Source organism: Acanthopagrus latus, chromosome 8, assembly GCF_904848185.1.
Source record: "Acanthopagrus latus isolate v.2019 chromosome 8, fAcaLat1.1, whole genome shotgun sequence".
NCBI classification, from domain to species: domain Eukaryota; kingdom Metazoa; phylum Chordata; class Actinopteri; order Spariformes; family Sparidae; genus Acanthopagrus; species Acanthopagrus latus.
The window spans coordinates 29,386,528-29,413,440 of NC_051046.1; the positions used below are offsets into that span (position 1 = coordinate 29,386,528).

Below are 26,913 nucleotides of genomic sequence, written 5' to 3' on the forward strand. Positions count from 1 at the left end.
ATATAAAGTGAAGTGAATCAGTGAAGAAGGAAATAATTTCCGAGGCAGCTGAGCGGACTGGTGAGGAATCGCTGTGACGACAACAAAACAAAGACAGACAAGGAACCAGCAGAGAGCTCATCATTCTGGCACTCTTAGTACATTGTAATGTCAAAAAATGACATGACAATAACATTATAGCTTTATCAAGAGCTGCAGCAGTTAATGGATTAGTATATAAGAATTAATCAGCAACACCCTTAATTAAACGTGTGAAACACTCAAGACATGAAAAATAATCTTAAGATGTTCTTTTTTAAGCCAATCAGATGTGAAAATATGTTGTTTGTCATAGCTTATATTTAGAACAAATTGAATATTATTAGGTTGTGAACTGTTTAGGACAAAACGTTTGATGACTTGGGCTCCATAGGTCATTGTGATGGTAATGTTCCACTCTGCTCTATATAGGTTAAACAAGCATTTGAGAAAACAATCCTCAGATCACAATATTTTCAAAATAATTGTTAGTTGCATCCCTTGTGAAATATGTGTGTAAAGAATATCCATTAAAAGCAGATACGTCAGTTTTGAGTGGGTTTGTGTCTCTTTCCAGTAGTATGAAGGTGCTCCACCGAAGTCTCAGGGTCAGAACAAAGTTGACCACACAGCAGCCTCTGCTGGTCATAAAACATTTTTTAACTGTGTACCAATCATCTGTTGCAAGTGAAATACGGTACATCCTCGGACTGCTGGTCCTTTAATGCAGTAGATTGTATTCATGATTTCACTCTCCCTTCCTACACTCCATCAGTGATTTAAATAACTGTGTTCCATCAACAGTTGATGACAAATTGCACAAGACAAACAACCTATAAAGATACGCCATTTGGCCCCTCTGCCTTTTCTCTAACAAAAGAACATAACATGGCTCCATACAGCTTGTCCGGTATAAATCAAGTCTCTGCAACCCAGAGCCCAGTTGATTTGGAACACATTATTTATACCCTTTTTTAAGATGAAAATGTAAGTGTAACCCTGTCTGGTATGGGTGCAAGGGCTTGAGTTTGTGTCAAGGGTGTAAAAAGATCTCTTTTGCAAATATTTTGATTTCTTTTTTCTTACAAAGAATTATGCAATATTGATTAAAATTTGAATTGTCAGTTTGGACACACCTAATGTTAGGCAGTCCCTCCAGGTTTTTATCGAATGCAAATTACAGGCCTTCTCTACAAGAATTGTACAGTTTGTTCTAAATAAACTTTGGGGGAAAATCTGAATCAGAATTTGATTCAGAGTTCTTTTATTTGTCCCGCAAACGGACACGTTTCGAGGATCCAGGACATGAGGTGTTGGTCCACCCCTGTGAGCTCCAGCTTGACCCTGTGTGCAGGGTGTATGGTGCTGAAAGCACCAGAGAAATCAAAGAACATGATCCTCACAGTGCTTCCAGGCTTCTCCAATAGAGACAGTGATCTGACAGAGATGACTGGGCTGGAGGAGAGCTGGGTGTCTGCTCAAACCTATTGAACAATAGGTTCAGGTTGTTAATCCATGTCTGATCCCCCACAACCTAAAGTGGACTTTTTTCCAAATCCTGTTTAATTCTCCTGTCTCATGTCCTTGACCTCATGAAGTTGTCCATCTGGGTTCAGGAAAAGTACTTAGAAAAGGGCAAAATATGTTTGCTTGTGCATTCATGTGGTAAATACGCTAAACTCCAGACCTGTAGGTGGCGGTAACTTAATTTGGTCGTGGCCCACTCGGCACACACAATAAAAAGCGCATGCGAGTAGTTGGAGCCTTCGAGCTTGCCGTTGTCGACACAAACACGTCACATGTTTTGTTGGTTTGCTGGAACGCTGTAGTGGGAGCTAATTTCATACTTCTCGCTCACTGAAATTAGCTGCCGCAGAATTTGAAAAGCAGTTTTGGAAGAATTTGTTTCTTTGTTAGTGGAGTGGCATTTATTAACCTGTCAGGGTTACGTTTGTAAAGTTGTGAAGCAGTAAATACACATACTAACAGTAGGAAGCGTGTTGGCGCCTTCTAGTCGTCTTTCATTTACTCCACTAATATCATTCTGAAGCCTTTCCTCTAAAATGATGAACTACTCTGACTACGATTCAGATGGATATTCGTCGAATGAAGATGCTGACTACGTTCCATCAGGTGGGCAGTGAAAACACTTTACTGTGTTAAATGTAGTTCAAGTTTATGTAGCAAGGTAGTTCGGAAATATATCGCTTGAAAGGTCTTAGTGGGAGTAATCTATTAATTAGCCAAGTGTTGTAGTGTTAGTTAATGAATTTATCCCGTAAGATGACTACTGTTAGCTGAGTCACGAATGCTACGCACTTAACATCATAAAGTAGCTGTACTGTAAAATATTAATCATTTCAGCCATGGTAAACTTTTGACTCAACGTCCGTACTTGCGTCGGGACTGTGTTCCAAACTCCGTTTAGAAAATGATGATTTATCAGTGATTTGCTTTTTAGCAAATGTACACATTATGATCATGACTTGACGCCTGCCACAACAAAATGAAACATGCTGCTAATTTCAGCTCGAATTAGATTAATCAAGAAACTAATTGTAATACGTGTTGCCACACCATCGCTGCTGTGCTGTACGTTACTTAAGATGTTTATGTGGCCGTTGATTATATTTGACTTTTTTACACATCGGTAATTATTAGTCACTAACTGTCCCCCGCAATATCAGGTGAACATCTCCTTGATCAGTTAACATACATGTATACATAATGTGTGTTTGTTCATAACAGAGTCTGGTTCTCAATGCTAAAATATGTAATTGACACTAATGCCATGCCAAAAAACAGACAAATGTAGACATCTTAAATGAGAACTAAATGCTGGAACAGTTGTGTTGGATTGTATGAGATTGTACAGGTGAACCAACTAGTCACCTAGGTTTTTTATTTGACGAACTGTCCTGGGCTCCCTCCCACAATGACAGACATTATGTACAAATGACCATCATGCTAGAAAATGGGAAATGAGACATTTAACACCGCAGAAATATAAAGTAGGCCTATTAAAAAATGGGAATACAATATTATGTGTATGAAATGGAATATCATAAGATGCGATATTGTGGGATACTGTACTGTGGTGTTAACGTGAATAAACTGTAATGTAGAAGGTTGTGCAGTAATGTGGTAACTGTATGTACATATTGCATTAATAAAGGTAAAGTGTGTGTGGTGTTAGTAAAAGCATCCAAGAGTGGCTGTTTAATTTATTTCATATCCAACCCATCATAATTACAGATTTAGGGATGGGACGAAATAAGATTTAATCATGGATATCCTTAAAACATTTTTTGGAAACTCAGGATAAGCTGTACATGGTAAATGTTTTAATCATGAACACCCTCACATGAGTGACTCAAGAAAGCTACTATGGATTCCAAACCAAAGAACAAGGAGATGAGATAAGATGAGGTGCCCACCTCCAGAATATGCTGAAGGAACGGATAGGATACTGCCCGACCAAATAAGAGACACGCTGTTTTGACAAGCTTATGCAATGTCACAACATTTATTTCCATCCAGAGACGTATTAATTTTCTTGTATTGATGACGGGAGAGCCGGTTGAAAGTCTTCTCCAGCACATCCCAAAGACTCTTAATGGGGTTAAGGTCTGGACACTGTGGTGACCAATCCAAGTGGGAAAATGAAATCACTTGCTCCCTGATCGACTCTTTAACAGGGTAAATCAGGACTCATCAGACCGCATCACCCTTTTCCATCACTCCAGAGTCCAATCTTCATGCTCCCTAACAAGCTGAAGCCTCTCTGATCAGTGGTTTTCTTAAGGCTACCCAGCTCTTTAGCCCCAATCCAATGAGTTCTCTTTGTATCGTGTGTTAAAATGCTCTTACTTTCACTAATAAACATGGTTGTGAGTTCTACTGTTGATTTTTTACAATTTTATTTCACCAAATGTTTAAGTGATCACTAAACACAGTCATTCAAGATTGTTTTCCACCCACATTTGTTACTCAAAGATGATGGTTCACCACTCTCTCTCTCTCTTTCTTTTTTTTTTTTTATGGTAATACATGGTCAGTTCTTAACCCAATTTTAGTATCATCTTCACCATGACCACAGGTTATGTCTTCCCACATGGTTGTTTAAGAAATGAGAATCTACTCCCTGCATCAGATAGGGTTAAATAGCTTGTTGCCAGCTGAAACACATTAATCATTGCAGCAATTATCTAATGGGAGGCTCTGAACTATTTGTTGAGTTAAATCCAGTTGGTGACTTTTTTTGGTCTTGTGTGTAGTATATAGCGATATGATAAATGTCCACAAAATCTTGAATATGCAAATTGATGCTGAAATTGAATGAACTTTATTCCACATCTCATTACATGTAATCAAGCATTTTATGTGTGAAACAGAAACTTGAATAACCGTTTTACTCAACTTAAAATTACAGGTTATTTGGAAACATTGATTTTGACAATAGAAATTTGTAGATTGATAACATGATCGGATCATAGTATAACTGCAATATGGTTTTGCTGAAATTTGGTAAACACCATTATTAATCTATGCCCGTTCCTATCTTCCATTCCTTGTGCTTCCTGTTCTGTCCTCCGAAGATGATAACCTCAGCGAGGATGACATCAATGAGTGTGAAAAGGAAGACCCTCTACACAGAGATGATGATGTTCCACATCCTGATTTTGTCAGCAAGAAGAAGAAGAAAACAGACATTCGTATGAGGTGAGAGGGATTGAAAAACATCATACCATCGTGGTCATAGAGATCAGTTTTCCAGGACAGAGAAAATGAAGCAAAATGTGCTCCTTAGCGTTCTGCCTTCATGGGACTGAGGAGTTTAGCATCTTAATGTTTGTAACCACTATAAAGTTATGTGTATATATAGTTTTTTTTTTTCTTTTTGGCACTGGAAATTCAGAATTTTGACCAGTTACTGGTCCAACTACTCCAACCTTGGAGTTTACTTGTCACATGGATTTTCAGATGATTTCTGAAGATTTCTAAATGTTGATATTTTCAAGTACTGTTTGAACATAATAATAATAATAACAACAATAACAACATAATAAAATAACAACAAAATTATTATATAACTTTATTATTATTATTATTATTAAGGTTGTCACAATTTTGATTTTAAATTGAGATCAACCAAAATTAAGTCACAATCTCGAACTTAGAATTAAAGAATAGAATTGCTGATGCTTCCACGCCCCCATGTCACGTCCAGTGGGCTTGCCAAGAGGAATAAAAGACACACGTGTTGAAGTGCTGCGAGTCAACCTCCTCTAACTTAGCTACTAGCTAAGCCAGCAGCTATTAGCTACAGCCAGTCAAACGATAGCATGGTGTTACACCATTCCTGTTCGGCTCCCAGACTGTGGTCGGGAAGCACAGGGGAGATGATTTCCTCCAGGGCCGAAGTTTGTGTTTACCTTCGGGGTGAATCACTTCCACATGTTCAGCTGGTCAGGAAGTAATACCAGGGAGCTTTGCTGTATCTGCAGGAGCCGTCGCCTTTATTCACAGCCAAACTGCAGTCTATATTGTACACTTTATTGCCCTCGCTACTACTGCTACTCCTTTCACTTCTCCTTCCTCTCCCATTCATTCACTGTCCGCACGCTCGCTCCCTCACTCCTTCAAAAGTTGGGGGAACCTGATGGTATAAATGCCGTAACCTTTTGTATCAAGGCTTGACTTCTGAACGACCAACCAGAGGAATTAAGTTTTAGGCTCATATGGGGTCAGCATTTCTACTATTTATCTTAACTATTTAGTGTTGATCTTTATTATCAACTTTCACATTTAGTGCACTTTGTATTATTAATCAAAAAACCCAAGGGGAAATCTAAGGTTTTTATTAATTACAGTTAATGGTGCTAATGATTATGATGAAGTATTTTCACTGGTGTTCTTGAAAATACCTACAGGAAAAGGAAGAAAGGAGTACTGAAAGTAGAAAAGGAAGAGAAGGATGGAGGCGTATCAGAGGAGCCAAAGCTGTCACAGGAAGAGGTGGAGAAACCCACTGAGGAAGGGCTGGAGGATGATGCAAGACAGAAGAAAAAATCAGATGACCTCTGGGCAAGTTTCCTGTCCGACGTCGGAACCCGACCCAAAGAATGCACAGTGTCCTCACAGTCCAAAGTCCAGAGTACCACACAGAAGGTAGATATGTTCTTTAGCCAAATATATGATTAAAGCAGTAATATGCTTCAAATGTAAACACTTTGATGGTACCAAATTCTATCCAAACTTTATTGCTTTCAGGCCATAGTCCTGAGACCTGTACTATGAATCAGGATTTGGGGTTTTCACAGCTATAATTTGCTTTGTTAGTTTATATCATTCACAGCAGAGATTGACTGAAGAACTAAAGCCTTGTACTTGTTAACTTACAAGATATAAAAGTACCACTTTGAATAATGTTTTATATGTATTTTTGATTTTCTCCCAAGTCTGTTTGACACCACAGAGGTTGCAGCTAAAAGAATAAGGCTGAAACTGCCTATCATGCCGTAAGAACAGAACGGTGACAGAGCCTACTGTGTGGCAGCCCTCACTCTCTGATACACTCTCCCAGCTGAATCTGCAAACTGACCTCTCCAGAGACCTTCAAAAGAGACCTAAAAACCCATCTTTTTAATAAGGCCTATCAGCTCTAGATCCAGCCCCATCAAATCAATCAACTTTTCTATTTCTTTATCTTTTATGTATTTTTTTTATTTATCCATTTATCCTTTTTTTGTTTGTTCCACATTGTTAAATGTCCTTGGGTACCCTGAAAGGCGCTATATCAATTAAATGCATTATTATTATTATTATTATTATTATTATTATTATTATTATTATTATTCTAAGAACACTTTTTAGATAGAGCGGTTGCCCATCAATCGGAGGGTCATTGTGGTTTGATTCTGTCCTCTGCAGTCTTCATCTTGAAATATCCTTGGACAAGATAGTGAACTGAAAGCTGGCGTATGTTGTAAAGTGCTTTGAGTGTTCCCTAGACTAGAAGAGTGCTATGTAAATACAGTCAATGTATATAAACAACACAAGTTGCAAAACCCAAATGTAATTTGTCAGATCTACTTGTGACCTAATGATGGGGCAGTGAAATTAGAGGTCTGTTAACTTGCACATTTAATCAGTGATTTTCTTTTGCAAGCTGTGCCTCCTGCAGCTTTGTTGCTTTTAGCCTGGATGAGTTGTTTAACACTGCTGCCAGATAAGCTGTCCATGTTTGTGATTGGTCAGATGCTGCAAGCATGTTATGTTAATGCTCTCATGGGTAGATGTGGAAAATTGAGTTGACATATTGAGTTGATAACCACAGTTGAGTGAATGCATAGCATGACTGTGGTTGTTAGAGTTAGTGATGCCAGATAAGTGAGACATATCCTGTGTTTGGTGGATATTGTAGGCCTCTGATAAGTCACAGGAGGATACCATATGTAGAGAGTAAAACCCAAACATACAAAGTTAGGCTGGCCCTTGCCTTGATCTGGATACAGCATACAGATCAAATAGATTAGCATTATAGCCTGAATCAACAAAGCATTAATTATTAAACCCACATTATTTTCTGTATGTGTCATTCCTGTCTCTCCCTCTCCCCTGATTTTTGTTTTTGTTTTTTCCTTAGGGTGATTCCTCAGTTTTGAAGGTTGCTCCTTTGAGCACAGCAACAGAAGCTTCAGAACCTCCTAAAGTTACCATCACTAAAGTGTTTGACTTCGCTGGAGAAGAGGTTAGGTATGCCTCCGAATCATCCTCAAATTAAGAAGAAAATTTGTACAAGAATATGTTTTTTTTAAGCCAACAAAGTGTGTAAATGATGCTTATTTTCATGTTCTCAAGTAAATTATGAAACCAGATTGACCAATAGGTGGTGCTACACACACTCAGATGCAGTCTGGATGAGCTCTAAAACACAGTGTGATAACTGTAACTCACAGTGTGAGTAGTTTAGCAAGGCCCTGTGACAGACTGAGTTCACCATCATATCTAGATTAATTATCACAGCTCATTTCCTTAATCAGACCTACACAAACAGCCGAGTGGTTCCCTTTGAAACGGTATAGTCATTACTGTGTTAGATGGACATGCTGTATTTCACACAGACGGCACACCCCAGCAGCCAGAAAAAATTCAAGTTATGTGGACCTACCAATGCTCAATCCTAAATGTTTACATCTGAGTGGGCAGTTGATTATGCCTTAAGCTGTGTACTCTCTAACTACAGAAGCCAGATTAGTATGTGGATGATAGTTGTAACCCATCCCACAAATAAATGCAGCCACTCTAATGTGTACTTTGTCTGAACTTTTTATTATCTAATATTTCAACTGGTATCCAGACGTCCCTCACCTGCGCCTGCAGTTGCACTTGTGTCTTTATTTGTTAGTTGTCCTTGGAACAGGGTTTTTTTTAACTGTGCAAGATGAGACTTGTCCTTTCAAATTACTCCTTCTCATCATCTACAGAGCTGTGTGCTTTGAGTAATTATGGCTGCATATAATTAGCATACATAACTGGGAAAGCCTTTCAGTGTGCCTTGATTGATGCCAGTGGTTTGTAGTCTGCAGCACTGATGTTCCCAGGGGATGCAGCGGTTGTTCCTTATATAGCCTCCCTGCCTAAACCCACACTGAGACACGGACAGATGTGTGTCTCTTACTGTCTGTTTGAGAGGCTAAACTACATCCTGTTTTATTATGGGATGGTTACTCAGCATTTGAAGATTCTCAAGTGTTCTGCGGTACCGGTCCATCTATCCCTTAATCACAACCGACAGGAGGAGGAGCGCTAGCTAGATGCTTGTGGAGTGTAACAGCATGAGAAGGTGCGCTCCAGTACTCACCTTAGTTTGTCATTTACTAAGCAACAGCATGCTGAGCAGCATTGTGCTTTGGCATTCTAGCAGTGCTTCTTGTGTGTTTTGTATCTGATTGGCTATTATAGAGATCGATAAACAAATATTTAAATGTCTGTCTGTCTCAATATCAGGGTTAATAAAGTGGTATCAGCAGACTCCAAAGAAGCCAAGACTTATCTTAAGAGCCAGAACACCAAACAGGAGGACAATGAAGACAAAGAAGAGAGCTTGTCAACCAGCCAATCGCCTCTTCCTGGCCCCAGGTACACACACACCATTACACATAACATTCAACCCCTACACCAACATTTACTAATTAAGATTATAATGCTTCCCCATCTCGGTTATATGGATACTTTAGAGAGCTAATTCAGCAACTGTTAAGACAACAGATTGGACATTAGGGCCCCAATTTAAGGTACCACCTCATATTTGATACCCTTTAGCTGCTGTTGTTGCTAACTTTGGCATTCAACCACTTCCTAGCTAACATTACCATTGATTATATTGCCATTTGATAGTGTTGCAAGATATGATAGGAAAGGTTTTAGAAACTCTGTAAAATCTATTGTGTACTACATCACATGAGGCACAATTATGTTGTGCTCATGCAGCATCGAAAGGGAGTTTGGGGTTAAATTTGGCTATCAATAATGATGAATGATTATCATGGATAATTATACTTATTATACTTATTATTATTTATAGCCAAATTTAACCCCAAACTCTCTTTTTTGGGTTAAATCTGAACTTGATCTGGAATACTGGCAGGAACTTGATCTTATTATTTATAATAATTATTAACTAATAAGATCTGAAAAGATAGCCAACTCAATAATTCAGTCTCATAAACAGATACTAAACTGTTTGTAACTCTGATTAATAATCAACTTAATAACTACAACCAAATTTACCGTAACAGGTGGAATGGTTGAAGGATTTTGGCGTTCTTGACAGTGTAGAGGTCAGCAACAATCACTCTTGCACAATATAGAATAGACAAGAAGAAGGTTCAAAAGTGTTTTATTCAACACAAAGATCAAGGTTGAGATTCCGATGTTGAACAATGCTGTACTTGCTGTGCAAGGACTGATGAAAGTCGGCAGAGGAGGAGACAGTTCGATGCTTTCCTTCCCTGAAGTTAGTGGGCAAGCTTTGTGTCACAGCTGCATGTGCTGCTCTCAGCAGCTGTTAGGCCCAGAAAAGAGATGTTGAGGGCAGGCAGCCCCGTGGGGGAGAGATGGGGGGGAGGAGCCCTTGAGGATAAGAAGTTGAAGGAGTAGAGAGAGTGCATGTGCAAAGGCCTAGACTTCTGGATCTGGTCAGAGGGAGGTCTGTCACCCTGACCAATAGTAGCTCAAAGCAGAATTCTTTTCTGCTCAGTGACAAGAGAATCATTTAAAACAATAACATTGTTGGTTGTGAATGCTGCAGGCAAACTGTGTCTGTGTGGGGGAATTCATTTTATACTTCAGGTTAGACATCAGTGCAATTTAATTTCTATTTTGCTCACCCCTCACTTCCTCTTTAAATACCTTTTGTTGCCATGTTGATATATGGGTATGAGTGCACATCTCCTTTCCAAGACCTGATGGAAGATGAGTTCCTGTTTCCCAACAGACGGGAAGTACAGTATGTCCACAAGCTATTTCCTATTTATCTCAGTCCTGTGTGTGTGTGTGCATGTGTGTCTGTCTACGTCAATGTCAGCACAAGAAGAAGGGACACCCAGCACAACAGGAAAGAGCCATCAGCACCACTCCCCAATGAAATGAACCATGCAGGAACATGCATGCACACACACACACACACACACACACTGATAGAGCTTAAAAAGTCAGGCCATAAAAGTTATTCATAAAAGAAATTAGTTGAATGGCGATGTACACATGGGACAGCACTTAGTCAAATGTATGCCCGTTGTCAATGCTGGGCTGCTTCTCAATTGGGTCAAAAGTCTAATGAAATTGTAATTTAGAGATCAGGAAGACATGCAACAAATATGGATAATAAAATCACCAAAATTAAGAACATATCTTACCATAAAAGATTTCTTAATAAAACCAAAAGTAAATTTACGGGGACAGATGTACTGACAATTTAACAATGTAGAATGTTAAAATGTTAGACTAGAAAACAGAATTATCACAATGAAGACAAAGGATTAACATACAATAGTTATACATTACACAAATGCTGAGTTAGACAGAGACTTAAAACACACACGCACACACACACACACACGCACACACACAGCAAGGTGGCAAAATGGAAGCAGGTGGCAGCAAGGGAAGTCGCACACTAATTTTGAAATAATCACTAAATTAAAAGTCCCTGTTCACGCAGCAGTATGGCATCTTCCAGCACTCGTCACAGCAGAGTCGGTCCAAACTGTGAAAAGTTGTGGTAACTCAGTATGTCAGCCTAGCACAGCAGAGATTTTCATTTCAATGGCAAAATGGCTGACCACTTGAAGGCCTTCAACTAATGACACCCTTATCTTGAGTAGTAATAAGCGGCTGTAAATCCTCTTTCTCCCTGTGGTATTGACAAGAGATCCCCTCTTACAAAATCTAAACTACTCTTGTTACGTAGTAATTTAAAAAATGTTATTCGTTAGCAGCAATGTGTTAAGTTAGTGTTGAGTTTCCAACACTAACTTAACTTGACAGCAAAACAAAAGCTACAGTGACTACTTGATGGTTACAAGAAATTCTAATGCATTAATGTTATCTGCCTGTTCGTGGAATAGAAGGCAGCCGTATCCTGCACAATGACGCTGGCGAGGACATTCACACACACACACACACACACACACACACAAAGCAGGAGCACTCCAACAGCTGACTGTATAGGGCAGATCCTGCAAGCACTTAAAATATCCTGTACAAAACATGATTAAGTGCATATGAAAAGATGGGGGATGGAAACAGTTTTGACTTTATACTTAAATCTAGTGGACTCATTGGAATTCAGGAAGAGCAAGCATTTTGTGGTCCCTTGGTTGAGCATCCTTGTATGAGCAAACCAAACATAACACACTGTAATCTAAGTACATTATTATGAGGTTCTCATGAGTGTATGTCATTTTTGTAAAACCAAAATGACTGGGGTTTAAATGGTTTACAGTAATTAACAACATCTGTGTCCAGTCGTGCAGCAGTAAATGAAAAGCTCAGTCTGCTGTTGTCTCCTGTAGCATCACCCTATGACATCACGATGCTCTCACAAAGCAATGAATAGCTTTGTCTTTAAAGAGAATGTATTCCTACTGTAAAAATCACTTCACTAAAGAACTTAAAAACTCATGTTTACACAATAATGTTGATGAAGTGAGAGATGGACAGTTTTAGCAACCCTATTTTCAGGTGAGATGGAAAATTGTGGAGGAAGAAAACATACTGGGGTAAAAGATTCAAGTCCAAGTAATTTAGTCTGATCTGGACTAGCCTGTGATCCGGTAGTTTCTGTAACATAATGTGGTGTTGTACTGTACGACACTGGAATTCTTATGTATGTTATACACTATACCTTGAAAAATACCTATATTCCATACCATTTTTGATACTTTGATAGTTGAGTTTAAAGTGGAATTCTGTATTTTTATTTTTTTTTTAACCCTGCTTAACTTTTGCCCTAAGTATACATATTTTGTTGCTCAAATGATTCATACTCTCTAAAAGTTTGGGAATCAATCTAGTGTATCATCCCAGCTTCAACACAGCTGCAGTGTAATCCTTTGTTGCAACTCCGAGTGTCAAAGCTTTGTCCACTGAAATTGCTTGATTTTGCCACTCAGAGGCTGAGGTTGTTATTTTATATAGGAACTGCCCACAAGAATGTATGTCCTAAGTCAGAGGAACCATATGTCGTCCTGTCTGGACCCAGTAAAGCCGTAAATTTTTGAGAATTATTACATATTAACTGGTGCCACTTTTCAAGCCTTTTCAGTACTGGTTTTGCGGCCCACGGAAACCCACTGACCAATTACATGTACTGTAAATTATCTCACATGACACAACATGGCCAGTCTAATCAGTGCGTCCAGACAAGTGGGACAACAGTGATGAAAAATACACACATAGACATCTGTCGGAGGAAATGCGAGTCAGAGAGGTATTTCACACGTCATGCTTTAAAAAGAGAAAAGTGGACAATGAAAACAGCTTTTAACAGTCTCTAACATGTTGGATTTTCCCACAGGCAGTTTAAAACCAGTACGTCTCATATGTCCTGATACTGTGGCAATTATTAAATGCAGCATTTTGTAGCACCCCTTTGAGACGAAGCACAAGTCTTTTTAGAAAACATACCAGCTCAAATATGAATTAAGGGCACCAAAAATAAAGGCAACTTTCTCCACTGTGAACATTATTTAAACAAAATATCATTCTAAATATAAGGTGAAGCTCACTTCTCTCACTGGACAACAGAAAGTGGGGGAGTGAGGCATTAGAGGGAAAGAAAGACTTAGTTGTTAAAAGGTGTTGGTATTGTTTTTATACAGTTGGTTGAGAATGTTAAGATGGTTTAAGTTAACTGAAAAATTGGGAAAATACAAGGTAAACAGTGTTTTTTTCTAAAATTAAGCACTTTAGCGGCATATTGTTCAAAAGCTCTCTGTTACATAGCTTATTTTATTTTAAAAAGCAACTCTTATTTTACATTTAGAAAAGAACATAGAAGTACTTATTTCAGTTCAATGTGGAAACTGACAATATTGCTGAAATGTAAATAAAATCTAGAAAAAAATATAGAATTATAGTTATCAGTTGTTGACCACATATAGATGTTGACACAGCTACTAGGCTACTTCAATATAGACCATTGTATATGGCACTGAATCGTGATGAAGGTCAGATATTATGAGGTGCTGGACCTTCACTATATTCTCTAACTGGACCTCTTGAATTTTGAATTTTACTTGAATACCTCTTTCCTAAGTCATGACAATGCAGATGAGACAACAACTGCAAAGCTCACATCTCGTGAGATTAAGAGTGAGAGTTCTTCTTGAGCAAGACTTGTGTTTATTGTTACAAAACAGTTCTTATTGTTTAACAAAGGTTTATTTCTGTAGGAATTGTTTCTGTAATATTGTCAGACATTTCCTCAGCCTGTCAAAACAAGAAGTTTCCGTGACAGTGACACAGTTGCCCCAAAGGATTATGTTGTAGCCGTTGCAGCCATTATCTGGCTGCCAGCTGAGGCAAGTATGAATCATATAGGGCCCAAGCATGAATCACACAGGGCCCAGGTCTTAGAATACCAGCATTCCCCTCTAATGGTCAGCAGTTATTGTCCAAACCTGCAACTACTTTGCAACAGGGCTTTTTCTTGCATGAGGTCCTGTTGACCTTCATGACAATTGTGAAGATCATGTAAGGACCAAGCTGAAAATTCAAAAGACTCTCACCAAGGACTGGACCGATTAAAGCTAGGGTCTACAATCCTGGACAGCTAGTGAGGGAGCTAGCAAGATATGAAAGTGGCCCCTCCTCTAAGTCCCCCCCCCCCCCCCCCCCCCCCCCCCCCCCCCGTCAGTGCTCCATCCAAAGCCCCCGCAAACTTGAATGTGCATCTGGCAGTGGGACTCAGCAGGGAGAAGGAGATGCCAAAGCTCGACGCAGCAGTTCAGCTGAATTTAGCACAGAGCGGGCAGGAAGTAAAGTGCAGAAATAGCAAACAACATCTGGTTACTTTTCAAAATAAAACACTCCGTGTTGACACCAGCACATGTCGTGAGGCCAGCTGTCTACCGTACTGCTCCGTGGTGGACTCAAACTGCAGTTGGTGGGGACTGCCGGAAGGCGGAGCAAAACCGGATCGGAGCCGCAACGCAGCGGACCGTATCCAGTGGAAACTGGGCCGACTCATTAGCTATTCTCATGGCTAAAAACAACACACAAAGAAGCTAACATTAGCATTGGGCTAATACGAGCTACAAACGTAGCCAAGTTGGCAAACCTTAGATATTTCATGAAAATAACAAATCCCTCTGAAACAAAACAAATTATTACCTGTCCAACAGAAAGAGAGCAACCTCTGCATCACTTTTTAGGCCCTTCACATGCCTAAGTTGTCTCCACCACTCAAACGCCGCACGCAGGACCATTTCACCCAGTATAGCAAAATGTGTTTCTGAACAACATTACAGACCCTAGCTTTAAGTACCATACATGTGCACGTACAAGTATATGGACTGGCTGTGACCATCCATGATGTCACACATGCACTGATTTTTTATACAGGGGTCCTTTAATTTGTTACAGTTGGCGGTGTCTGATGTAGCCAGGTCTGGGTTTATCAAACATAACACATCTGCCACCACTGATGAGAAACTGTTTGAGTTACACCAACAAAACAAATACTAGCTCAGAGTGTAACACTGTGATTTCAGACATTGTTATAAAGAATTCTGCCCTAAAGTCTTACAAGGCTTCATGACAAAGTTTGGTCTAGAAAAAACTGACACTGAAATCCATGTCTGTTTTAAACAATGTGTAACTCCATGCTTGTCATAACCTAAGGTTCTCCTTTCTTGTTTTTGCAGTGCAAAACGCCCTGCCAGCATGATGAGCATCCTGAGTCGTATTGGGGGAAAGAAACAGAAGATGAGCACGCTAGAAAAGTCTAAGATGGACTGGGATGCTTTTAAATCAGAGGAGGGCATCACTGAGGAGCTTGCCATCCACAACAGAGGCAGAGAGGGGTAGGAGACTGTCTCTGACTATTGCATCAGTTATATTCAGATTTAGGCCAAATGTCACTAGAGATCTGTGATGCCTTCTCCATGAAGCAAAGAAGGGAAGGGAATGCATGTCTGATCACACCAGTGACTGACATGGCAAAATGAATGGCTGCATCCAGTGATTATGTATTTAGAGCATTGCTTCTATTACAAATAAAATAAAATGATAATAAAAATGGTGATGGGAGGTTTAATGACAAATATCTAACCAAACAGGAGAACATTAAAAAAAAAAAAAAAAAAACATACAATCATATAGATATCAGCATGACAAATACATTGTAAAATATCCTTGTGCAGGTATATAATGGAACAAAATTATAACATGGTATTATATTTAAACAGTTTTAGATTGATGTGGACAAAAGCCTAACTACAAATAGATGCAATATAAATAAATGTCTGAAATGTACTTGGCACAGGTACACCAAACAAAGAATATAACCATGTTATGTAAAACACATCAATCCAATCTCTAATAAAATATTTGCTCCATGAAACTAATCTTAAGGGAATGTTCCCTTATTAAAGGTTCTGTAAGGGGTTTTAGCAGTAACCTTTAGACAGCCCTCAGGGTATGGCCTCTGAAGGTGATACAAGGTAACTTTCAGCGAACTTTTAGGGAATATTCCCTAAAGTTTCTCTAAAGGTTACACAAAAAAATCTTTAGAAAACCCTCAGGGAACTTCCCCTAAAGGTTCTCTAAAAGTTGTTATAGAATTAACTTTAGGGAACCTTTCTTGAGGGTTTTAAAAAAAACCTAACTTCACATGGGCAGCTGTGGCTCAGGGGTAGAGCCAGTGTCTTGTTATCTGAATGTCGCTGGTTTGATTCCCCTGGTCTGCATGTTGAAATGTCATTGGGCAAGACACTGAACCCCAGACTGATCCTGATGTGCTGATTGGAGCCTTCCGTGGCAGCCACCACTATCAGTGTGTGAATGTATGTATGTATGAATTACCGTAAGTTGTTTTGGACAGGAGAGTCTGCTAAATGCCCTAAATGGAAATATCATTAGTTTGGCAATGAAAAGGCCTAAAATGCAGACAAAGCTGGAAAACCTCCAGTCGCTTCTTTCACAATAGGTGTATTGTTATTTTATTTTCTGTTACAACTGTTTCTAGCACATTCATAAAGTGAAACTTGAATGCCATAAATAAAAATCACAGACGGGCTACCTTGTCTGCAGGAAGAAGAAATGGAGTCAGTGGTTGATTTTTTGTATGCTGACCCGTGTTTAAGAAACCCTTGTAGACCCACTCATTTTGGTGTTATTATGAACTCTTGCAACCCTAAGTCATAGAGTTACTGTGTTATTCTGAAAGCTAGATGCTAAGTTGCTTACATGGGAAGTTTGACAGTGGAATATTCCACTTTGTTCCAATGTATAACCATGGCAATAACATGCCATTCAGTGTATCAGCTTTCAAGAGGAAGAAAGTCTTTCTTCCTCTCCACGGTGAATACCAAGGAAGGGTTGACATGATAAAGCCTGTGTTGTTGAAATTTGATCGATGTCCTGTCCTGTGAAGGTAGCATGAAGCTGCACTACACAAAGCTGACAGAACCACTGAAAGAACAGTAATTCTGCCACGAAACGACACATTTTATGGCAAAATTTTATATTGGTGTAAACCGGTATGCATTATAAATGTTGCAGACCACATTCTTGCAAATAGATGCTGGTCTGAACTTGTCTTGTCATGAATTTCTGGTGTGAATTTGCCCCACTTGACTAGATATTTAATGTTGTGATCTCTCTCTCTCTCTCTGTCTCTCTCTGTGTTTAGGTATGTGGAGCGGAAGAACTTCTTGGAGCGCGTTGACCATCGGCAGTTTGAGTTAGAAAAAGAAGTGCGGCTGAGCAACATGAAACAATGACATACACTGATGGCACATATGCGCACACACACAAACAAACAGATCTTTAGACTTCCTATATCTTGCTGTCTCTCTCTAATGAGTTATTCCCTGGGAAAGTGAGTTCAGACTAGTGCTGTAACTTGAGCCTGTCAGGTTTTTGAAATAAATAGCTAAATAAAGTACTGATGAGTTGGACAGAGCTGCTGTCGAACACAGTCCTTCCTAAGTTTTTTTGAGTTTTTTTGTTCAGTTCTTTGATTGCCTTTGAATAAAAACTGTTCAGTAATCTAGAAGTGCAGGTCTCGATGGAGCTTTGTGAGGTTGCATTTTACAAGGCTATTCCGTTTTTTCAGGATCATTAATATAACCTTGTTTACCTACATTTAGCACATTCCTCCCATCAGGTGATACAGTGTCATTAATGTTACACCTAATTACAAATTTGAACTGTTTTGATTTATCTATACAGAGCACAGTAATGTCAGAGCCATGGCTGGGCTGAGATACTTTGATGTATTCAAAAACTTAAGTCAGATGAACGAACGATCAGTGAGTCACTCAGACTATACTGATGTACTCAACTAAACAACACCCCCCACTTCCGCACCCTCTCTGATACTAGAGGATGTAGAGGGGGGATGGCAGGCTTGTGCTGGTGCTCTCATTGGTCGACAGTAGTGGTGGGTAATTAGGTACAGTATTGTATTTAAGTACAAATAAATGTTAAATAAATAATGATTTGTTTGTGATGAAGTTCTGTGACCTTCCCTCCCTACGACCCATTGGAACAGTACCCTTTCTGTTGCCTTTTGATGAGCCCTATGATATGATATATAGGAGTAGTATAAAACAGTCACAGGTGACATTTTTTTGCATGGAGAACAGTCTGTAATACAAGTACATTTCCTGGCTGCTTAACTTGTATATAAACTCTTTAAAACCCTCATGATTAGCTGCAAAATTCATCATCAAAGGTCTGTTCTTCTGATGCCATGAAAAGATGACTTTTTACAGCTAACTGGTTCTCACAGGACAGGCCCACAACAGACTTCTGGTAATATGTCACTTAAACACTGATGTTTTTAGTACTTTTGAAGGATATGAATACTTCCTCCATCATTGTCTGTCAGAGCATTGTTCATGATGGAGAAACACTGTTCTACCAGGGCTTTGCTGCTAGGCTAACTGTTCTATTATGGTGATAATTTAGCGCAAGTGTTGATGCAGGTCTCTGAAGTTGATAGAGACTAACTAATGTTAGGGGTATGCCAGCTAGCTTTAGCAAACCTCAGTAATGTGAGGCCTGTGGTAAACTCTGGCAAGGTGATAACATGGTTGTTGTCTCAGACAGCCTTCTGTCTTCCACTGTGTCTCTGATCAAACCAAACAGCCAATCAAATGTACATCATTCGGAGTGACCAATCAAAGGAGAAAAATATATGAGCCATGGTTCCACCTCCAACTGTCAAAAGTCAACTTGTTGAGGGAGCAGAAACTCTGCAGCCCAGCAAGAGGGGACCAGGAGCATGCACACAGGGAGGTTTGCTCCTCACAGCTGCATGCTTGCGGATCAGATATGCCCCCCCTGCGACTATGGCTTTCTGCTCGAAGATACTGTTTTTTCATGTGCTCTTTGTTCTGGATCAGTCCTACCACAGTTCTGTCATTTACAAACCTATTATGTTTGTAATGTGGGTTGGTGTGCAGTCTTAGATGTAGAGAGACTAGAGAAGAGGGCTCAGCACACAACCGTGCTGCGCACCAGTGCAGAGTGTCAGGTTTGGAGGGTAATGGGTCTGTCACAAAGTCCCTGATCCATCACATGTATGCTGACTGGACACCCAGGTCAAGCAGTTTGGTCAGCATTCTGCTGGGGATGATCTTACCGAATGCAGAGCTCCTAAAATTACATCCTTACATTGACCCTGGGTATTCCAGACAGGTCAGTGCAGTGTGGAGAGCTGTGTTGATGGTGTCTTCTGTTGACTGGAGTGATGATTTAAGATGTCTCAGGACCAGCCTCTCGCAGCACTGCTACAGTAGGGGTGAGGGCACAAGTCTGAAGTCACTTAGGCTGCTGCTTGTTGTTGTTTTGCAACAGGCAGGGTTGGGGACTGAAGGCATTTGAGGACAGTGCAATTTGTCAAGGCAAGGTTAAAGACGTGGCAAAATATCTCAGCCAGCAGGTCTGCACAGTCTCTGAGTATCTGACTATGGAATCCTGTCTGGAGCGGCTGCTTTCCTGGGGTTGACCCCACAAAGCATCTTCCAACATCATCTCTTGTAACAGCCACTGACTGGAGACTCTTCAAAAGACAACTACAGTGTACAAGACTGAAACACACAGCCAACGTCTTACTAGTGCTAGTATTTTCTCCGATAGCTTTCATTTCTACTGTACATAATATTAGCTTATTTAGCAAGCTTGCCAAACAGTAGCCTGAACATGCTCACAGCTGTCCTCCACTGTCATGATCCTCACAGTACATGTCATAGCAGTCTATCATGAGTAAGTCTGCTATGTCTGTGGAAGTCTTTTGGATGAGTGTTTTAACCCACAATGAACAATCCTCAGTTGTGTGCAATGAATCACAAATACTTCATAACCACAATTTTTTGGTGTGTGTTCGTGTTGTGTAAAGTCATACCTACAATAATTCTGATTTGCAAATATACATAAATACTCTGTGAATACGTATTTTAATTTGAGATAAAAATGTTACAGGTTTCACAAATGTGACTAGTTTCAATGGAAGATTGCACGTAAAGTGATTTGCATATTCGTGAATCCGTTTGTACATGCCTCTGAATATTGGTGAATCCCTTCCTGTCAGTTTGTGGGCCATGTGGAATTTTTAACCCTGACTGTTTTATCATATAATTTTCATGTACCTACCACAGCATATCTGATGAAAAATGTCCATACACGTGTAGCTAGCTTCAGTAGCAGGGGTGAAACTATTATTGAAGAAGGCTAAAACATAAAAGACAAAGTGGAGTGACACTCATCTTCATCTTTCACATGGTTGAAACCAGATTGTTGTTCTTGTTCTTAATGTCTCCTATTGTATGGATGGAGATACTAGGTAATGTCAGTATCTTTTATTAGCCTGCTTTCAGTTCAGAGTTATTGGCCCATAGAAGGAAATACCGCCACCTGCTGGTGTAATGAGCAACCGCATGTAATGTCTCGCTATTTTTCTACAGATTGCTGTTGTGGCACATTGACAGGAAGCAATTTGCAGTTTATACTGTAAAACCAATTTCACATGTACAAATGTATTCACATATCACTTCACATGTATTTTTGCGGTGAAACTATTCACATCTGTAAAATCTATAACATTTTCATGTGAAACGGTATTTGTAAGTTATGTATATCTGCAAATTAATCTGTATTTTCATGGATATGACTATACACAAATGAAACAATACATGTTTGTGGAAAATGAAACATTTTATTAATCATGGTACACATTTTTAGATCTTTTGTGGGTTAAAGTCCAAGAAAACCTCCATTCACAGTCTTCCTCCCAGATGTGGGAAAATCAATGCATGAATTGATTTTCAATGCATGAATTGATTTTTAGTGCATGAATTGATTTCGCGAAACATGAAAACCTGTTAATACCAAGTGTAAATGCAAAGGCCTGTAATCAGAAGTTTATGTAATCCAAAAACAGATGCCATTCTAACACGTGATAGAAGTGTGTTCCCAAGGCTGAGTTCCATTCTCCTCATGCAGAAACACAAGATTCAAAGATAACTGAACCAAAATGTAGGGCTGTGTTAGTGCATGGAGGTAGATGGTTGCAGTTCCATTGACGGTGTTGAGGGCCATCACCTTGAATCAGATGCGGGCTGCAACAGGAAGTCAGTGGAGATCACGGAGGAGGGGGGTCACAATCCAGTGTTCACGTCTGTCAAATGTTCCATGAGACTATACCAGTGTTGGGTAGATTTTTAAATAGTTTTTTTGTTTTCAGCCAGTACTGAGTTTTCCATAGCCATTGTTGATGCTTTGGATTGAAAAGAAACTACAACAATACATTAAACATTAACATTTTCATAACTTTATCCCATCATGATGCACAAAATAACCTTACTGACCACTTAAATTATGATGACGTGTTTTCATGGATTGGGATGAAAAGGACGCTGTACTGAGGAAGGCCACAAGACCACATTAGAAGTGTACTCAATCAAAATGTTTTATCAGAGGAGAACCACTGCAGTAGATCTGATGGCTGATATCCACTTTGGGTGATTTTCAGTCATGACAATGAATAAACAGGAATGCAAGGACAAGAAGGGCAGGAAGAGGAGGATTGATTTGAGGGAAGTAAAAAGGATGAGAGGGAGATTTGATTTCTTTGTAACATAGACTGTGGGGTTTTGATACAGTTCTTTGTCTATTCCTGTAAATATTAAATATCCATCCATCCATCCATCCATCCATCTTTATCCGCTTTATCCGGGGCCGGGTCGCGGGGGCAGCTGTCTGCGCAGGGACACCCAAACTTCCCTCTCCCCAGACACTTCCTCCAGCTCTCCCGGGAGGATCCCAAGGTGTTCCCAGGCCAGCCGAACAACATAGTCACTCCAGCGTGTCCTGGGTCTTCCTCGGGGTCTCCTCCCAACGGGACATGCCAGGAACACCTCGCAAGGGAGGCGTCTAGGGGGAATCCGATACAGATGGAGGAGCAGCGGCTGTACTCCCAGCTCCTCTTGGGTGACAGAGCTCCTCACGCTTGTCTGTTTCCTGAATGTGTGTACGAAAGGCATACCTTTTGCTCTCTTTTTTACGGGAATCAGTCGAAGTGGCTCTGTTTGATGTCAATGTTATCAGCCCTGTCAGTCATTTGGAGGGTAAAAAATCAGTGGTCCTACTGAAGTAGGAACAGACAGACAAGTCAATCTTGCCAGCTTGAGTTACGTTTTCAAGCAGCCACTGTCCTGCGAGCCCCCAGCCAGAGGCCGTTCCTGTGCTGGCTGATTTCCAGCCAGGTTAAAACCTTTGTTGGGTCCCAGGAGCCTTCTTTCTGGCTTACGAGAGTTCCTGCCTGGGTACGGCCACTCCTGTTCCTTGGTTGGTGGTCCAGCTTACGTCACTGATGATTTCCTTGCTCCCTCCTGCTCTGAGGAACATCTTTAGAATCACAGCGGGCTAAATCTGGGAGCAGCTATTGATCTTGATTGACGAAGAGGTAGGGAACGTGAGGATGGTAACTAAGCTACACCTCTGTCAATAAAGAGGACCTTGTGAAATGAAAAGTAGCATGAAATCGTATGTGGGGAAAAATGCCATCTTGAAATACAGGTTAAAGTGTAGTCCATTATGAAATTAAGATGAACACAATACACAAAACACAATAAAATATTTTAGTGTGTTGGGGAATAGGTGGCCTGAGTTTCCCCATCTTGAGACAATTTGCTTTGTCTAAGGCCCTAGTGAATATCTGCCCCGGACTTCTGCCTGGTATAGATGGCCCAAAACCACAGGGCTGGAGAACCACTAAGCTCCATATCAACATAGTCATAGGCCAACGCACCAGAAAGCTGGGAAAAAAAATGCTCAGTCTCTAGGAGTATTTTTTTTTACCATACAAGATCCCTGTATCATTGTGTTTGACCGACAGGTCAAGTGGAAGGCTCTGGAGGATGAACCCAGAATTACACCCTACGACAGTTCTGAGATAACAGCACTTCACACCACCGGCAAAGACCTGTGACTCACCGCCACATCATTGGCAGACCTGAGGAGCAGCTGGCCAGGGCCACGAACACGCCAATGCAGATGCTCTGTCTTAACACTTCTGTTAGGAAGAAGAGTGCCAGTCCTGCCGGTGCATGGAAACACAGGACACAGCAACCCTGGTAGCAGCTCTGCAAGACACACTGGCAGATTACAACATCATTCCTCCAGACGGCAACGGCCCTCAGGCATCGTCCACATCCCATAATCACAGCTTCAAAACCTGGCAGGCCAGTGACCAACACTATCAGCACTGGTTGCCTTAACCAAGGCTCTCTACTCTCAATGATCCAGCCTCACCAGATGGCCTCCTCCATCACCGCTGGCAGACCTCTGGTGGAAACCATGTAATCCTCTAACTGCTGGCGCCTCACTGGCTGCGCCCAAGGGGTGCTTCAGCTTGTCCACTGCTCGGGCTTCAAGAAACTTCAGTGGTACTGTAACGCAGGCAACTGGAATTTTTTGAATTTTTTCCTGAAGACGATTCACTTCTCATCTAAGAGGCTTCTTTAATTATAACTAACTGGGGTAGAATGTAGTTCAAACAAGTCCAGTTGCCTACAATACAGCACTTGTTTGTGTAACACCATTACTGCACTGCCACATTGTTGAACCCAAAATTAAATACTTTTAGTGCTGTCAGTGTAGTTTTCCACAATAAAATCAAAATATTCAGTTCAAACAAACACCATGTTCAAGCATAAGGGTGTCCATCAGTGCACGTGGCACCAGGACACCCTAGGCCGGAGGTCAATGATCAACTTTGACACTCGGGTGAAGAGAGGGGCTGAGCTGTCAACTGATCACTACCTGATGGTGAGTTGGATCTGCTGGCAGGGGAGGAAGCTGGACAGACTTCGCAGACCCAAACGTATTGTGAGGGTCTGCTGGGAAGGTCTGGCGGAACCCTCTGTCAGGGAGGTCTTCAATTCCCACCTCCAGGAGAGCTTTGACCAGGTCCAGAGGGAGGCTGGGGACATTGAGTCCGAATGGACCATGTTCTCTGCTTTCATTGTTGACACGGCTATTTGAGGCTGTGGCTGTAAGGTCTCCGGTGCCTGTCGTGGCGGCAATCCCCGAACCCGGTGGTGGACACCAAAAGTAAGGGACGCTGTCAAGCTGAAGAAGGAGCCCTATCGAGCCTGGTTGGCTTGGGGGACTCCTGAGGCAGCTGACGGATACTAGCAGGCCAAGCGTGCGGCAGCACGGGCAGTCATGGAAGCAAAGGCTCAGGTCTGGGAAAAGTTCAGCGAGGCCATGGAGGGGGACAGCCTCAAGGAAATTCTGGCAAACCATCTGGCGCCTCAGGAGGGGGAAGCAGCCCTCTACCAACACTGTTTACAGTGGAGGTGGGGAGCTGTTGACCTCGACTGGGGATATCATCAGGCGGTGGAAGGAATACTTTGAGGATCTCCTCAATCCCACTGACATCCCTTCCATAGAGGAAGCAGAGGCTGAGGACTCAGAGGTTGATTCATTCATCACCCAAGCCGAAGTCACTGAAGTAGTTGGGAAGCTCCTCAGTGGCAAAGCACCTGGGGTGGATGACATCCGCCCTGAGTACCTCAAGTCTCTGGATGTTGTGGGGCTGTCTTGGCTGACACGTCTCTGCAGCATCGCGTGGCAGTCGGGTACAGTGCCTCTGGATTGGCAGACTGGGGTTGTGGTCCCTCTATTCAAAAAGGGGGACCGGAGGGTGTGTTCTAACTATTGGGGGATCACACTCCTCAGCATCCCTAGGAAAGTCTATTCCAGGGGACTGGAGAGGAGAATTCAGCCAATAGTCGAACCTCAGATTCAGGAGGTACAATGCGGTTTTCGTCCTGGCCATGGAACACTGGACCAGCTCCATACCCTCCGCAGGGTGCTCGAGGGTTCATGGGAGTTTGCCCAACCAGTCCACATGTGTTTTTCGTGACTTGGAGAAGGTATTCGTCCGTGTCCCTCGTGGCATGCTGTGGGAGGTGCTTCAGGAGTACGGGATCAGAGGCCTTCTGCTGTACGATCCCTGTACAACTGGAGCAGGAGCCTGGTTCGCATTGCCGGCAGTAAGTCAGACCTGTTCCTGGTGCATGTTTGACTCTGGCAGGGCTGCCCTTTGTTACCGGTTCTGTTCATTATTTTTATGGACAGAATTTCTAGGTGCAGCCCGGGGCCAGAGGGGGTCTGGTTCGGGAGCCACTGGATTCCATCTCTGCTTTTTGCAGACGATGTTGTCTTTTTGGCTCCTTTGCCCCAGGACCTCCAGCATGTCCTGGGATGGTTTGCAGCAGAGTGTGAAGCAGCTGGGATGAAAATCAGCACCTCCAAGTCTGAGGCCATGGTTCTCGACAGGACAAAGGTGGCTTGCTCCCTCCACGTTGGGGGAGAGCTCTTGCCTCAAGTGGAGGAATTAAAGTATCTTGGGGTCTTGGTCATGAGTGAGGGAAGGATGGAGCGTGAGACTGACAGGTGGATCAGTGCAGCAGCCACAGTAATGCGGTCATTGTATTGGTCTGTTGTGGTGAAGAGAGAGCTGAGCGTAAGGCAAGCTTTCGATTTACAGGTCAATCTACATTCCTACCCTCACCTATGGTCATGAACTTTGGGTTGTGACCGAAAGAATGAGATTCCGGATACAAGCGGCAAAAATGAGTTTCCTCCACAGGTTGGTGGTGCGCTGCCTTAGAGATAGGGTGAGGAGCTCTGTCACCCGGGAGGAGCTTGGAATAGAGCTTCCACTCCTCCACATCGAGAGGAGCTAGCTAAGATGGCTCGAGCATTTGTATTGGATGCCCCCTGGACGCCTTCCTCGGGAGTTGTTCCTGGCATGCCCCACCGGGAGGAAACCCCGAGGAAGACCCAGGACACACTGGAGTGATTATGTCACTCGGCTGGCCTGGGAACGCCTTGGGATCCTTCCAGAGGAGCTAGAAGAAGTGTCTGGGGAGAGGGAAGTCTGGGCGTCCCTGCTCGGACCGGCCCTGGATAAGCGGAAGAAAATGGATAGATGGATGGATAGATGGATGGATTAATTTTTTTTTTAATTACAAAATTACAGTACCAGTCCAAATTACATGGACCTATTATAAACACTCAGCCTTGCCCTCAGTTAGTCCAACACAATCCCAGCAGCATAGTATTTTGTGCTTACATACTGTGTGGATCATGAAAATCGCAGCCTTATTATAATTTAAAGACAGAACTGCTCTTTACTGTTGCCTAAAGGACCACTTTGTGATAATACTAAAGCCTTCTTTCATTACCCGTCTTTCAATCTGACTTCCCTTTGTATTTTTTTTCATACAGTCCCAATGTCATCAAATGACCATAATTGTATGCTACATACATTTAATATGTAATATATGTGCAGTAATTTTGACTATGGCAACCCTGGATTGGTCATGTAGACATTTAGGGTTTGTCATTTGAACTCTTTTGACAGGTGGATACATTTCAGGTGACACATTTTCTGGTAAAATATTTCCCTCGCGGTCTTACACAGCCAAAGTGTTGCCAAACTTCAACAGTAACCATCTTTTCTGCTGACAAATTTCACCTCTTTTGCCTAGTAAAGTGCACACATGATGTCGTGTGGGCTATAAATAGCTGCTGTTATTAGTCCATTAGGACCAGGCTTTGATCCCCAAGAGGACTTCACGTGTC

The 26,913-nt window shown here is 41.5% G+C and overlaps 1 protein-coding gene across 1 annotated transcript; it reads left to right on the top strand.

Moving 5' to 3' along the window:
* Positions 1-1,792: 1,792 nt before the first annotated feature.
* On the top strand, positions 1,793-18,251 carry cfdp1 (craniofacial development protein 1). Its single transcript, XM_037107972.1, has 7 exons — positions 1,793-2,151; positions 4,617-4,740; positions 5,952-6,189; positions 7,667-7,776; positions 9,031-9,162; positions 15,453-15,611; positions 17,441-18,251. The coding sequence occupies exons 1-7, from the start codon at positions 2,082-2,084 to the stop codon at positions 17,529-17,531; spliced, it is 924 nt and encodes a 307-aa protein (XP_036963867.1). The 5' UTR covers positions 1,793-2,081; the 3' UTR covers positions 17,532-18,251.
* Positions 18,252-26,913: the final 8,662 nt, after the last annotated feature.